The following is a 14,543-nucleotide window of genomic DNA, read 5'->3' as shown; positions in this document are numbered from 1 at the left end:
GTTGGAGACACTGACATAGTAGATAAAACAAAAGCATCTTCTTAGGCTGACACTGATAATTATTTTAGTGCATTCAAGCTGTTGGCCTGTTTACAGCGTACTTCATTTGGGGCCTAATTTTCAAACAGACCAACTTCCACTCTGTTACATCAACGAATAGATACACTCCAGGTATACATTGGTGAAACTGAGATCAGAATCTGGTCAGCAATTTTACCTCTGATTTCTTTTTCTGTTACTGAGAGGGCTGCAAACTCCAGTGAGCACTACATTTTTTGTTCTAGAGCAAGCTTATACGTGTGTGTGTGTGTGCGTGTGTGTGTGTGGTGGTGGTGGTGGGGGTGTTGTATGTAGTGAGGATTGTGTAGGTGTGTCTTCTCCCCAGTATCACACACTTGTCCCTGTTCCCACCATTTGCTCTGCAGCAGCAGCAGCAGCAGCAGCACTGGGAACCCTAACAGGAATCCCCTTGGCTGGGAGTTTCAGGCCCCTGCCGGCTGTTCCCAGGAAGCTCCTGGGCCACAGCTCCCTCCCTGGCTGCCTCTCTGCAGCAGCAATTGCTGTGTCACTGGAAACCATTGGGGGGAGGTGGTAAGTGCACAGTGCTTTGGCCCCATCAGGACTGGGTGAGCATGCAGGGGTGAAAGTAGAAATAGGGACTTACTGGTATGGGGCTGGGTTGGGGCCAGCTCTGGCCCCTGGAAGGGGTGGGGCCTTGGGCGGAAGGGGTGGGGATGGGGTCAGAGCCAGCCCCGGCCCTCCCTGTACCGGTAAGTGTCCTCCCTGTACCCTGCCGGGGTAGCAGCGGCAGCTGGGGACTCCGGCAGCAGTTTAAAGGGCCCAGGGCTCGGCCACCGCTACCGTCCTGGGCCCTTTAAACCTCTGCCAAAGCCCCTGGCTGCTGCTGCTACCCCAGGGCTCCGGCAGCGGGGCTCTGGGGGCTATTTAAAGGGCCCAGGACTCCCCTGCTTCTACCGTCCCGGCTCTTTAAACAGCACCCGGAGCCCTGGGGTAGCAGTGGTGGGGCTCCGGCGGCTATTTAAAGGGCCCAGGGCAGTAGAGGCAGCGGGAGCCCCGGCCCTTTAAATAACCCCCGGAGCCCCAGTGCCGCTGCCCCAGGGCTCTAGTAGCGGGGCTCTGGCGGCAATTTAAAGGGCCTGGGGTTCCAGCTGCTGCTGGGAGCCCCAGGCCCTTTAAATTGCCACCTGGGGAAGCCAGTACGCCGTACTGCGGCGTACCGGCTTACTTTCACCTCTGTGAGCATGTCTCTGAGACTGGAAGCGCTTTCATTCTCCCCAAAGCGCAGAGGTTGGGGTCACACATGCCCTGGGCTTGGCCAAGCAGTGAGCACAGCAGGTTCTTAAAGGAGTACATGATGGCATCACAGGGGTGAAGTGAATGACATGGTTTCTGACCTGTGTCATATGTTCAAGATTGCTGCGCAGCCACACAGTTTTACAGGGAACGTTGCTGGTCAGTAGCTTCTAAATATGTCCATGCAATTTTGTGCATGTAGTTCTGTGGAGCCTATTATTTGTGAACACTACTGATAGTGTGTATAGAATTACACATGCAATTGAGTGTGTGTGCACGTGTGTGGAATTGTACATACTTAAGTACTCAGCAACTTGCAGGACTGGATCCCTATGAGGTGGCGTACATAAAAACAACCGAAACCAATGGTAATTACGGATCCTTGGCACCTGAAAGGATCAGGCATGTAATTTAGATGTTGAGCTGATCCCCTGCTAAAAAGTGATTTTCGAAGTACAGTGAAATTCTGTTATAAGGATCAGTGTGACTAAAATTGTCTTTCAGTCATTTCTTCAGAAAGATCATGGCATATAGAGTCATAAAACCAACATCTTCCCAAATCAGAAGCTCATGGAAGCAAATTATCAAGCTTTGGAGGATAGAGCAACTACCAAGCATTCAGTGGTGAGGTAGTTCAGTCAAGTGGTACAGTAATTGACTATAAGTGGCACTCCACATATATATATATTTTTTTTATCTGCAGTGGAGTGATACTCAAAAAGGTGTGACATTCTTTCAGGCCTTTTGGAAACATCAAAGAAAATCAAAGACTACATTTCAATCTGATCCTTACAATTGAAGGTCCTGTTATGAGTAGAAGGAAGGGGCAAACACATCAGCAGAAATAGGAATTGGCTTATGGAAAGTAAGATTTGATCTGTAGCCAAAAGATCACACTGCAAGTAGAGATCAGTAAATCTAAATACCACTGTAACTGCTACTTTCTTGTACTGATGCATAAGAACTAATGGTGGTGGATGCTGTATGAACTTGGTTTTGGTGTAACTATTAGAGATGGGTGAACCAGTTTGCCTCTTCTGGACCTGGACATGTTTTATAAAAACATATTTTTCATTTTTGCCTGCCTATGAGATTTCTTTTTGTCATGGAGGGAGGGGAGAAATATCAAAATACTAAGAGAATCTCTGTTCTTATGATTTCCAGCCCAATTCAGTCTCAAGAGGCCGAGGGAATCATCTGAAGTTTAGGTCACAGGCAGTTTTGGGAAATCTCCCACCAGCGATCACAATATCCATGTAGACACAGCTATAATGAACTTAGAAACTTACAGCAGTTTATATTTATTGTATTTTATTTTCAGGTGCAGAAACCTCACATTTCCCAACAGCCTTCCTGAGGTCAGCGTTGTTTTCATATTTGTTAATGAAGCACTCTCAGTGATTCTGCGCTCCATTCATTCTGCCATTGACCGGACTCCTCCTCACCTGCTCAAAGAAATTGTCTTAGTGGATGATAACAGTAATAATGGTAAGGGCTCTCTTTAAAACACAGTTTTTTCATACAGACTGGATTGTGTATGACTATATAAACATAAATTTCCCTTAGATTTTGAATCACAGACATCCTGTTAGAATTTCAGATGGTGTGTTTGAGAAATGCCAGAGTATTTCACTATTCTCCTCTCCTCCCTCCCCCCCCCCCACCCGCATAGCCTTAGACCCTTCTCCTGGGACAAGTTTTGCCTTCACATGTGCACAACTACTTGACATTGAAGTCAGTGAGAAAAGAGGCAGAGAACAGAACATCATTCCCTATGTTTAATGTGCTCAGTAGAGCCCTGTTAGTTAGAACAATAGGGATGGGAGACATTGGAAAGGATTTTAATGTTTCGTAGCAGTCTGCTCTGCTCCCAGGCATCCTCTTATCCAGTCTCTGGGCCCAGAAGCCTGCTCCCTTTTTGCTCCCTGTGCCCCTCTAGCTTTGTTGCGTGCTCTGTCTCTTTCCTGTAAAGCCTATCTTTTTCTTCCTACACATCTGTCTCTGTTCCTTGGCTGCTCTCCACCAGGTTGCTAACTCTTTGTTCCTCCTGACTGCTCATAGGCTCTGACTGCCAATCCCAATCTCATTGTTTGCTGCTCACCTAGTTCATGTCTCCACGTGGACTTTCCAACCCTCAGGCTGAGGAGCAGGCCAGTTAATTTCTGACATGCTTAGTGGTTTCCTTAGATGATTTTCAGTGGGGCCATGCTGGGCGTTACTTACATATTTCATCCTCTGGAACCATCGCAGATGAAATTTTAAATGAGCAGCCCATGGGACATTTAACTTTCTGAAAGGTTGGGCTCTGCTGGGAGTTAATTTCAAACTCATAAAATTTAAGTGGGATCAAAATGCGTTCTGCTGAAGGGGAATGCCAAATGAAGGGCTTCTGTTCCATCCCTAGCCTCGTTACAGCTATTACATGACTCCCTGTTCCTGCATGCTGGGATCTACTACTGAATCGCTGATGTGCGTTGGATTTGTATAGAACAAAGACACAGCAGCAGGCAAAGTAAATAAACTCCTCTCCCACGGCTGAAACTCTCGTTCTTTTTCTCCTCTTTTTATTCTGTCTGTCAAGAAAAAAATCAAATCCCAGCTCCAAAAACACAGGCACATAAAACAACTGGATTTATGCTGTTAGCACCATGGCTGTACAAGGGTGTTTAAGTCTGATTCCAGCCCCAGTGAATTACGCTGCATTTAGAGTCAACCATGTCTGACTTAGCTTTTCTTAAAACACCTAATCATAGAGCAGTGTGGGCGAGATGTATGCAGAATTTATGCGGCGGTGTTCTTGGTTTAGGGCATGATGCAGGATGTAGCAGTGCAATGGAGTGATCAAAGATCACATATAATAAAAAAACAAACTATGAGAGAACTAAATAAAAGAAGTTTAGTGATCCAGAAACCACTTGTGAACTGGTGCAGGCTGTTTGGCTTGTTTATGCATTTCATTATGTAGAGCTTGGATGTTGCCTGGCACATGGCTGTATTGAAACACTTCCATCAGTCTGTAACTTTTTTTTTCTTTCTACTTCCTGCTGTTGTCCATTTGGTTCGGGGGTGGGGTGGGGGCTGAATTGAGAATCAGCAATAAAGTTGAATGCAGCTTATGTCAGTAGACTTGAATTCTGAAACATCCCTATAGAAATTCAGCACTGAATCTAGGGTGACCAGATGTCCCGATTTTATAGGGACAGTCCCGATTTTTGGGTCTTTTTCTTATATAGTCTCCTATTACCCCCCACCCCCGTCCTGATTTTTCACACTTGCTGTCTGGTCACCCTAACTGAATCTTTCATGCAAGGCTTAATAATATGATGCCAAAAGTACATGGGAGAACTTGGTTTGGTGGTACTGCTGTAACACAAGAGGTCTGGATTCAGAAGTACTCTGGGATCATCCTTTCCAAAGCCTGGAATACCAAAGGCAGGTCATGGAGGAAGTTAAGCATTTGGGTTTAGGAGGATGCAAAGGCTAATTAGGTCTTGATCCCGATCCTGTTGAAATCAATTACAAAGCTCCTATTGACATCAAATTGGGAGTAATATCAGGCCCTTCCTACATGAATGTTTCATAACAGCTCATCATTACAGTTGCATAGGAAGGGACCCCTTCTACTCCTTTGGTTGGAAACTATTGTAGGGGTTGCCTAGAGGGAGGTAGTTTTGGTTCAATGAGAAGAAGATTATCCATAAGAATTGAAGGGATAGGAAATCGCTGCAACCCCTTAAGCACTAGTCTTTTAGGAGATCCCATTCACACATCCCTCATTCTGTTTTAGCACCCATTATGTACTATGTTATGTTTGGTCGGTGTCTTTATTAGTTTATAAACAGTCCTGAGGACAGGGATCATATTTCCTTAATATATGTTGGAGGTGCCCCGAGCTGCAAATTTGAATCCAGATCTGATTCAGAACATTCCCAATTTGGAGATTTTTGGATCCAAGAAACTCAGCTGTATCGATTTGCCCAGTGCTGAGGCCCTCCAGTACATAATAATACCAGTGGTTTTGGTACCACTCCACCATTGTTGCCAGTAAAAGAGAAATATATTTGACTTTTCTATTCAAGTTTCCATGGTGCTGGTAATAAAATATGGACAGTCACCTGTCAGACATGTGTAATCCTCATGGGATTTATCACTGTTCAAGAGCACTGCCTGTATGTCTCTGTAGAGCCAAGGGGGACCCTATAAAACAGGCTAATTTGCAGCAATGACTCCTAAAGAAAATCTGCCCCAATGGCTTCTGATTGGGCTCTTGTTCCAAACTCAGTGTTCCACTGTGATACTCTTCCCAGGACACCAGAACAATAAGCCACCATGTTACCATTTTGGCTCCGCAAGGGAGAGCTGTGCTGAGGCCTAAACTGTGTGTTGGCTCCCTGCCACACCAATCTGTGTGCCACACGAGCAAAGTCCTCAAGACTCTGCCAGTATCAACTGTCCTTGCAGATAACAATCAGTGAACCCCAATTTCTGAGTTCCTCAGAGACTGAACTCTGCAGTATCCAGTCTCTCTCACTGGACGCTCATAGAAGTTACGTTTGCTTCCTCCGAAGAAACAGTGCACACGCCATCCTGACATGTTAGCTGAGGACTCACTCTTTACCCGTGATTCTCAAACTTTGTGTATTTGTGACCCCTTTCACCCAGTAACCCTCTGAACATGACCCCCTTTCTTATAGATTAAAAATGGGGGTGGGGGGAAATTTAATTTTAATTTAACAGGGGCTCAGGCACGGGGCTGACCGCTCACAAGCCCCAGGTAATAACCTTGTGACCCCCAGTTTGAGAAACCCTGCTCTTTAATATAACAACACTGACATGGTTTATAGTAAAACTACAAAAAAAGTTTACTATTAAAGAGGAGAGATTTAAGTGATAACTAAGTAAGAGAAAAAGAGACAGTACGATTATAAACAAAACAAAAATAACATGATTTTGAATGACTAAAACATAATTCTAGTAAGCTATGTCTTTGCCTGAACAGTGTTCTCACTTACATCAAGTTAACAACATCTCCAGCCCTTCCTGGTAGGAGGATCCAACATTTACAGAATCAGAGGGTGCTGTCCCCTTTGTTCCCTAACTGATGGATAACTAACAGGGTTCACTTTCAAAGGTTTTCTGAACTATAAAATGGAAGAAATTTACTCTTTGAAAAGTAAACCCAGACCAAGTTTCTCTCTGCTGATGCTTGTTCTTTGAGGTGCCAATGCCAACTCCCTTTTTCATCCTCTGGTTAACTTGCTTTCTTTATTGACTTGATTGCTTTGTTTACCTTAGATCCAAATGTACAGTAAAACCTGCCAATAGTGACCACTCATGGGAGTTAGCAAAAGTGGTCACTTGTAAGAGATGGTCTCTTCAAAGGTTTGCACAACAGAGAACGATGATATTCCGTGGCCTCTGTAAGTAGTCACTTGTGACAGGTCGTCTCTCAGGCAAGTTTTACTGTACTTCCATTGTCTCTGGGCTCACCTTGCTCAATTTACATTGGAGACACATGTAAACAGGCAAAACAGCGTTTCTGTGTCTGACAAACTACTCTGTCTATGACAAACTTGTTTGTTCGCTCTACTGAGATTGTTTGGTTTGAACACATTTTAGAAACTTATTTCCAACACACATACATAATTCTTTACCTACTAACCGTACATACATCACCCCATAATATCAATGACCAGAAGGGGGTCATCAGCTTTCATAAGCCCTTACTTGGTACATTTTTATAGTACAATAATAGTGTATGCGATCAACTGATTCAATTGTTTATTCTTTGGGTTTCTGATCCCCCTGTTCTATTCTTGGGGCATCTGTACCCTGCTTGTCATACTCATCTGTTCAGCATCCACTTGTTGCTTCTGGGAACACTCGCCAGAGACGGGGAAATAGACCAGGAGGGAAAGTAAAAGACTGAGAACTGAAGTATAGTAGTGTCTGATGGGGAGCTGTGAGTAGAATACAGGGCATCGCCAGATCACTCAGCTCATCGGCTGCAAGATCGAGTCCTTGCTGGTTATTGAGGGAGCTAAAGCCTGGTATACTGCCTGAAAGGACTTCATTGAAAATGCTATAGATCAAAAGAGGAGACACCCTACAAGGGGAGACAGGTTGGCTGGTCTCACCTTCCTCTGAAATACATAGTCCCCAGACAGGAGAATGGAGACTGTGAGTGGATGTGAGTGACTTTCTGACATGTCTCCCTTACAGAGAGCCCCCTTGGCTCCTGGAAAATCTCCAACCCAGGCTGCTTTTTTTCACCTGACCTCTTGCTCCATCTCTAGAGTCCATTGCCTGCAGCACTGGGCCACATTGTCCACAAGCCGGCTAGAATTCTCTGTACTTCAGACTGAATCTTGCTTTCTAACCCATAATGTATACTGAGTCTTTGGGCATGGGGATCCGTTCAGTGGATGTGTATAAGGACGGTTGGATTATGGGGTGGTGCATTATCAGTTTAGTTTTTTACATTTTTATTTCCAGTTTTCTTTGTTAGTTTACATCAGCTGTTCAGGCTGGGCTTCCCAGCTGTTGTCATTTAGTGTCTACTTGTGCTTGTGTTACTGGGAGATTGTGAGCATTGCTGCCAGTAAGATAAGTGAGTTACTCTGGATTTCCCTGCAAAGTTTCCTGGGGAGACAAGAACCTGCAATTGTGGTCTGAAGACTTTCCCTAAACATAGGCACTACACACGTGCCCAGAACTGGCTCCAGAATGTCAGTCTTTCAGTGACATCACCACTGTAAGAGTCACGGGAGCCAGGGCTGGAGATGTTACAGCAGTAGAGTTGACGTTGACTAAAATAGAGAAAGTATAGGGAGACCAGACAGGATGCAAATAAATAAATTCATACATTACTGAATGTCCTTCACTGCCTGGATTCATCTGCAGTAAAGGATTTAAATCAGTGTAGCTCTGTCAATTTATACTAGCTCAGGACTGGGACCATGGTATTTTCCAGGTTTTTAAAATCTGAGATGGAATTCTTGTCTTTCTTTTCACACTGGGCCAAATACTGGCCGTATTTAAGTTGATAGCAAAAACTCATTTATTTCCCAGAATTTCCCCTGCTATGACTTTCAGGAAATAGCCTTGTTAATTATAAAGAAAAAGCAGCAGAGGAACTGGTCTATTTTTTATTCTATTAGGCTGATTTCGGAAACACAGTGTGAGATTATGTCAATATGTTAATATGTATGTCCAGCTTCTTTATGTTTATCTTGAGCAACATACACTACGGTCGTTTTTTCATGCACTTCAGGGTACGTCAAGCAAATTGTCTCTGACTTTTGATAAACCTCAGTGCAGTTCTTCAAGTTCCCCATTATGCTTAAATTGACCTCAGTTTATCTTTTTGTGAAGACTTTGCCTCTTTTAAACAAATGTTTGAAGTTAGCAATCTGTGAAAATGCCACCGTGTCTGTAGTATAGACCTGAAGAAGAGCTCTGTGTGGCTCGAATGCTTGTTTCTCTCACCAGCAGAAGTTAGTCCAATAACAAATATTACCTCACCCACCTTCTATTTCTAAAATGCCACTGTGTTATTTAAAAGCAGAAAAATACATGTCACGGATCCCAAAACTCTGGTTTAATAAAGCAGGTTGCAGTGTTTTATGTAAACACTTTGTGTCAGCTCTTCCTTGTGGAAATTTCATAAACATAATATTAAAATGTGAAATGTTTCATCCACTGTGCTATAAGGTAATTCTTTGTTAAAATAAAATTTTAATTAAACCGACAGAAAGCATTCCAACCCTTGTGTATGTACTTTATAATAAGCACATGTCAAAAAACAAACTCAGCCTGTGCTGCTGATTACAGAGAAATTGTGCCAGATTCTGATTTCGGTTACATTGGTGTAAATGTGGAGTAATTCCATTGATCTTAGTGGATTTACAGTGGTGTTAGTGAGATCAAAATCGACTCTGCTTTCTCTGAAGCATGCTGTTTGCATTTCAGAGGTAATTTGTAGATTAAATTAGAATTTGGCAAAAATATAATTTACACAGTTTTGACTTGAAAACTGGCCCAGTTCTCCCGCTGCAACCAAAGGTCTGTGCCGTGTAGCTGGAGGGGAGGGGGGAAGAAAAGGTGGTCTTAAAACACCGTTATGCTTCCTCAGTCCCTGGGACTGCTGCTGCTCAAGTATAATTTTAGAGCAGCCATTCTACAACTGGGGCTTGCTGGAATGCAATGTGCTTTGCCCACACGTTCCTCTCCTGTTTTGGTGGTGGCGGTGGGATAAAGATCTTCTATGCCAATAGAATCTCTACTAGCTATTTAAGCAAGCTTTCCAGTCCCTTGCAGCACAGCAGGGCCAGGGTCTGACCCACTGCATGCAACACTGTATGATATTTTTCATCTGATGTGCACTGTACATAAGAAGCTCATTGTTGGCCAGATTGTGCCCTTCTGTTCGGTGAGTGCAGGTGGGTGGGTGCTTTCACACGTCTAATGTTAAAATTTGTAGAGCAAAGTTTTAAGCGATAATAATCCTGCCATATGGCCACTTTCCATATTGCAGTTCATAATTAACATTGCAGCAGGCTCACGTTTCATAAGGTCTCTCTTTTTCTTTGAATCATCACTTATGAATAAAATGTCCTAACGCGTGAGTTTAACAATTCGCGGTCTTTGCTCTGAGAAGTCTGTGAACACGGCGATTGAATTGCAGTAATAATGTTTGGTATGGTATGCTAATTTTATGACGCGTTGTCAGAGAGAATTAGTACAGAATAGAAGAAAGTGGATCGTAAGCAACTGTATCTCCTTTAAGAGATCTGAGACGTAGTCCTCAGAATGCTGAATAAAGGGTTTTTTAGAAAGCGTTTAGCTGCCTACAGTTCCATTAGAAACTTGCACTTCTCTCTTGGGGTTGTTTATTTGTAACAGATACATGGAAAGAGAAAATTGGGTGAATTATTATCCTAGCACTGCTGATAAGGGTAGATCAGACTTTTGAGGTTCACCTATTTTAAACATGTTAACATGATTTAAAGACATTTTGTCTGCCCACTGCAGATCAAGCAAAACTGATAGTTTGGTTTACAAGGTCATTAATAGTCATATCCCAGGAAAACCTATTCTTCTTAACAGAATTCCAGGTTTATTTTGCATTTGTAAGTACAGTACTGTCAGGCCACGAAAATTATGAGATTGACTTAAGAATTATGAGAGTTTAAAAAGTAATACATTTTAGGTTCTTTTTTCTTTGCCTGCTGGTTTTTGAACCTTTAGGTTGCACTCAGGTCATATTTTCTAGCTTTCCTTTGCAACCATGAGAGTTAGTTTCTAACTTTTTATTTTTTGAATGAAAACTGTGATTTTCATTACTTCAGGAGCTTTAAGAAAAATACCACATATCCTGTCTCTCTTTTTTTTTTTTTTATTGAGAGTTGGCAGCATAAGAGAGCAGAATAGTTTGGCTAAGGAATTGGATCTTTACCTGAACCAGCCCAAACTGAATCCTTTGACTCTGTTCTCATTGGCAGTAAAACTCTGAGCTGAATCATTTAAAAAAACACAACAAAACTTCATGCTAGTATGACTTAGTATGGTTTGCTAGGCCTGTGTAAAGTAGATTCAGGCTCTTCATTTATATGGTTTTTAAAGGACTGGGTTTTGCAATGTCAAACAGAAATAGTATAGAATGGAGACGTATGAAATTGCAGCAATGCTAGGAATTGTATTCTGGTTAGGGTGAGATCCTACTCCGATTGAAGTCCGTAAGAATTCAGCACTGATTTCAATGGGATCCAGAATTAAATTTGAGTTGAGATAAACAGTTTGTAAAATGGTTGTATTTGGCAAACTGTGTTTAAGGTGCCACGGGACTCTTGGTCGCTGTTCATAGACTAACAGACGTATTGGAGCATAAGCTTTCGTGGGTGAATACTCATTTCGTCAGATGCATGCAAGTAAGTATTCACCCACGAAAGCTCATGCCCCAATACGTCTGTTAGTCTATAAGGTGCCACAGGACTCTTTGTCGCTTTTTACAGATCCAGACTAACACGGCTACCCCTCTGATACTTGTGTTTAAACAGTGTTAATATGTTGTTTTCAACCAGGTTCTGTTAGTACTAGGGCTGGTTGAAAATTTTCTAACTCTTTTTCAATAGAAAATTGGATTTTAAACTAACCACAGTTATTCAGGAAAAAGGCATGCTTTTTATGGAAAAATTTGACGTTTTCATTTAAAAAAAAAATGCAGTTTTCAGATTGGCCAAAAAGCAACAAAATCTGATTTGAAAATGATGCCATGTTGAAAATGAAGTTTGGGCGCCTCCTGCCACCATTTTCCTCTGTGGGCCCCCCCATCTGTACTATATCTCCTGTGATGCACCATGGCAACTCAGCAGCAGGGGAGACTGTGGTGCATTATGGGACATATAGTCTGGCCTAGGAGCCTGGCCCAGAGTGGAAAATGAGGCCAGGAGACGGACAAACTTCAAATCCCACCAAGGCACCATGGCAGCATTTCCAAATCTAGGGTTACCATACGTCCTCTTTTTCCCGGACATGTCCGGCTTTTCGGCAGTCAAACCCCCGTCCGGGGGGAATTGCCAAAAAGCCGAACATGTCCGGGAAAATGGCAGCTCTGCTCCTCCCCGACTCTTCGGCTCTGTTTAAGAGCCGGGCTGCCGGAGCGCTACCGGCTTTGGGCAACCCCGTGCCTCCAGACCCTGCTCCGCTGGAGCCCGGGAGGGGAAGTGCCCGGTTGGGGGCGCAGGGTCCGGAGGCATAGGGGCTGCCCAAAGCCCGAGCGCTACCGGCTTCACGGTTTGTTGGGCAGCCTCCAGACCCTGCGCCCCTGGCTGGGCGCTTCCCCTCCCGGGCTCCAGCTGCGCTGGGGAAGCGCCGGCTGGGGGCGCAGGGTCTGGGGGCTGCCCGGCAAACCCTGAAGCCGGTAGCACTGGGGCAGCCTCCAGACCCTTTCCCCCTGGCTGGGAGTGGAAGGGAGGAGGGGGCGGAGTTAGGGTGGAGAAGGGGCGGAGTTGGGGCGGGGCTAGGGGTGGGGAAATGGGCGGGGCCAGGGCCCGTGGAGGGTCCTCTTTTTTTATTTATGAGATATGGTAACCCTACCAAATCAAATTTTTTAGTTTTCATTTGAAAGTTTGGGTTTTGGCCAAAAACTTTGGCCTTTTAATTTTTGTCTGAAAAGTTGAAATTTTCTTCAGGGAAGAAAAATTTTCTGAACAACTCTAGTTAATACAGTTAAACAATGCAAATGGGACTTTTGAGGTTCATCCATTGCTATCTATATTCAAATTCGAATTCACCTATTCCTTACTTGGATAAATCTCCCATTGCCTTAAATGGAGATTTTCCTTAAATAAGAAGGGGGAAAGGGGATTCTTCCTCCTACTATGCCCCTGAATCTTGCTATAGCATTGTGCAGGGTCCATAAAAGCTAGTGAGCCAACCAGACTAGCATTCCTCTGGTGCAGACATTGTGTAAGACCGCCATTGCCATCTAATGCAGTGTCCCTTGCAATCTCCAGTGCTAGGAGCATGTTAGGCATGGGGCTCTGGGCAGGAGCGGGTGGGGGCCTTAGCATTCAGTACCATGAGGGACTCCGAGCAGCTCTTATTTGTGCAATTCCTCTGTTGCAGCCTGGACAGGGATGCAGTAATTTAGAGCATCTCTCTGAGCAGTCTAAATTGTGCCTGAGTCCATTTTGGCCCTCACAGCAGCTGGGAATAGGAGGGCACAAAAGATACTTTAAAACCGCCTTAGTCATCCCTCCTAAACACACATACTTCCCCTGGGCTGTAATTTTTATGGACACAGCCGAAACTTTCACCCAAACTGAGTAAAACTGAATAAGCACCTTTAGGATTTGTCTCATTATTGCTATTAGTTTTGCTTCTGGCTAGAGAAAAAGTAACAACTGTTTTCTCTACTTTAGTCCTGGATGGATGTAATATGTGCAGAGGCATGTAAAAATAGAGGAAAAATCAAACTACAGGTATTTTCAAACCTGTTCCATTTTCAATTTTGGGTAATGGTTTATATATGGTAAAAGTAGCTTCTTACTTCTTCATCCTGGGTTCACTCATCCCTCTACACAAAGGTCTTGATTCTGACTCAGGTTTTACTCACTGCTGACACAGGCAAACTATTAATGAAGCCAGTAGAGATTTGCATGAATGAGGATGGAGTAAGGACCTCAGTCAGAATTTGGGTCTAAAAGTATTAAAAGAAGTAAGGGGCTTAGTTTCTTGTATTTTTAGACTACTCCTTTAGGTCAGGGTGCCCAACCTACAGCCCACAAGTTGTACATGGCCCACCAGAGTATTTTATAAGGTCTGTGGCCTGCTTCAACACAATATATTACTGGCTGATTCATTAACATTTTGTCGTCATGTTAACATTATTTTAGTTTTCACAAGTGAGGGGAGGGATAGCTCAGTAGTTTGAGCATTGGCCTGCTAAACCCAGGGTTGTGAGTTCAATCCTTGAGGGGGCCATTTAGGGAACTGGGGTAAAAAAAAACTGTCTGGGGATTGGTCCTACTTTGAGCAGAAAATTGGACCTGAGGTCCCTTCCAACCCTGATAGGTTTACCATATTTCCACAATCAAAAAAGAGGACACGGGGGGGAGCCCCACTCCCTCCCACTTCCCACCCCCTGACTGCCCCCCTCAGAACCCCCAACCCCCCCCACTTCTTGTCCCCTGACTGCCCCCTCCTGAAACCTGCCCCCCGGGACCCTACCTGTCCCCTGACTGCCCCGACCCTTATCCATTCACATGGGTGGCAGGTTTGTAGAAATTTTGGTGGTGCCCAGAACCCGCTCCCCCCACCTGCCTAAGGCTCTGGGAGGGGGTTGGTGGGGGGAGGAGGTCTGGGGTACAGGTCCTGGGCTGGGGATTAGGGTGCAGGAGGGGTGCAGGGTGCAGGGATAGAGTTTGGGTGCTGGGTGTAGGCTCTGGGCTAGGGCAAGGGGTTGGTGTGCAGGAGGGGGTGAGGGGTGCAGGCTCTGGGATGGAGTTTGGGGGTGGGAGGCAGTGCAAATGGAGGGGGTGCAGGCTTTGGGAGGGAGTTTGGGGATAGGAGGGGGTGCAGGGGTGAGGGCTGTGGGTCTGAGGATGTGGGGTTCATAATGCAGGAGGGGGCTCAGGAATGGAGCAGAGGATTAGGGTGCGGGGGATGAGGGTTGGGGCTGAGGATGAGGGTTCATGATGCAGGAGGGGGCTCAGGGCTGGGGCAGA

General features: G+C 44.6%; 1 protein-coding gene across 3 annotated transcripts in view; it reads left to right on the top strand.

Annotated features, from left to right (window-relative positions):
- Positions 1 to 14,543, top strand: part of GALNT18 (polypeptide N-acetylgalactosaminyltransferase 18) — a 444,155-nt gene that overhangs the window by 211,384 nt on the left and 218,228 nt on the right. For all 3 annotated transcript variants that reach the window (XM_054028211.1, XM_054028213.1, XM_054028212.1), the window contains one exon: positions 2,636 to 2,802. In XM_054028211.1, the coding sequence (XP_053884186.1) occupies positions 2,636 to 2,802 (167 nt within the window). The remainder of the gene's footprint in view (positions 1 to 2,635; positions 2,803 to 14,543) is intronic.

This window comes from Malaclemys terrapin, chromosome 4 (genome assembly GCF_027887155.1).
Source record: "Malaclemys terrapin pileata isolate rMalTer1 chromosome 4, rMalTer1.hap1, whole genome shotgun sequence".
NCBI lineage: Eukaryota > Metazoa > Chordata > Testudines > Emydidae > Malaclemys > Malaclemys terrapin.
This window is presented reverse-complemented; position numbering and strand designations above follow the sequence as displayed.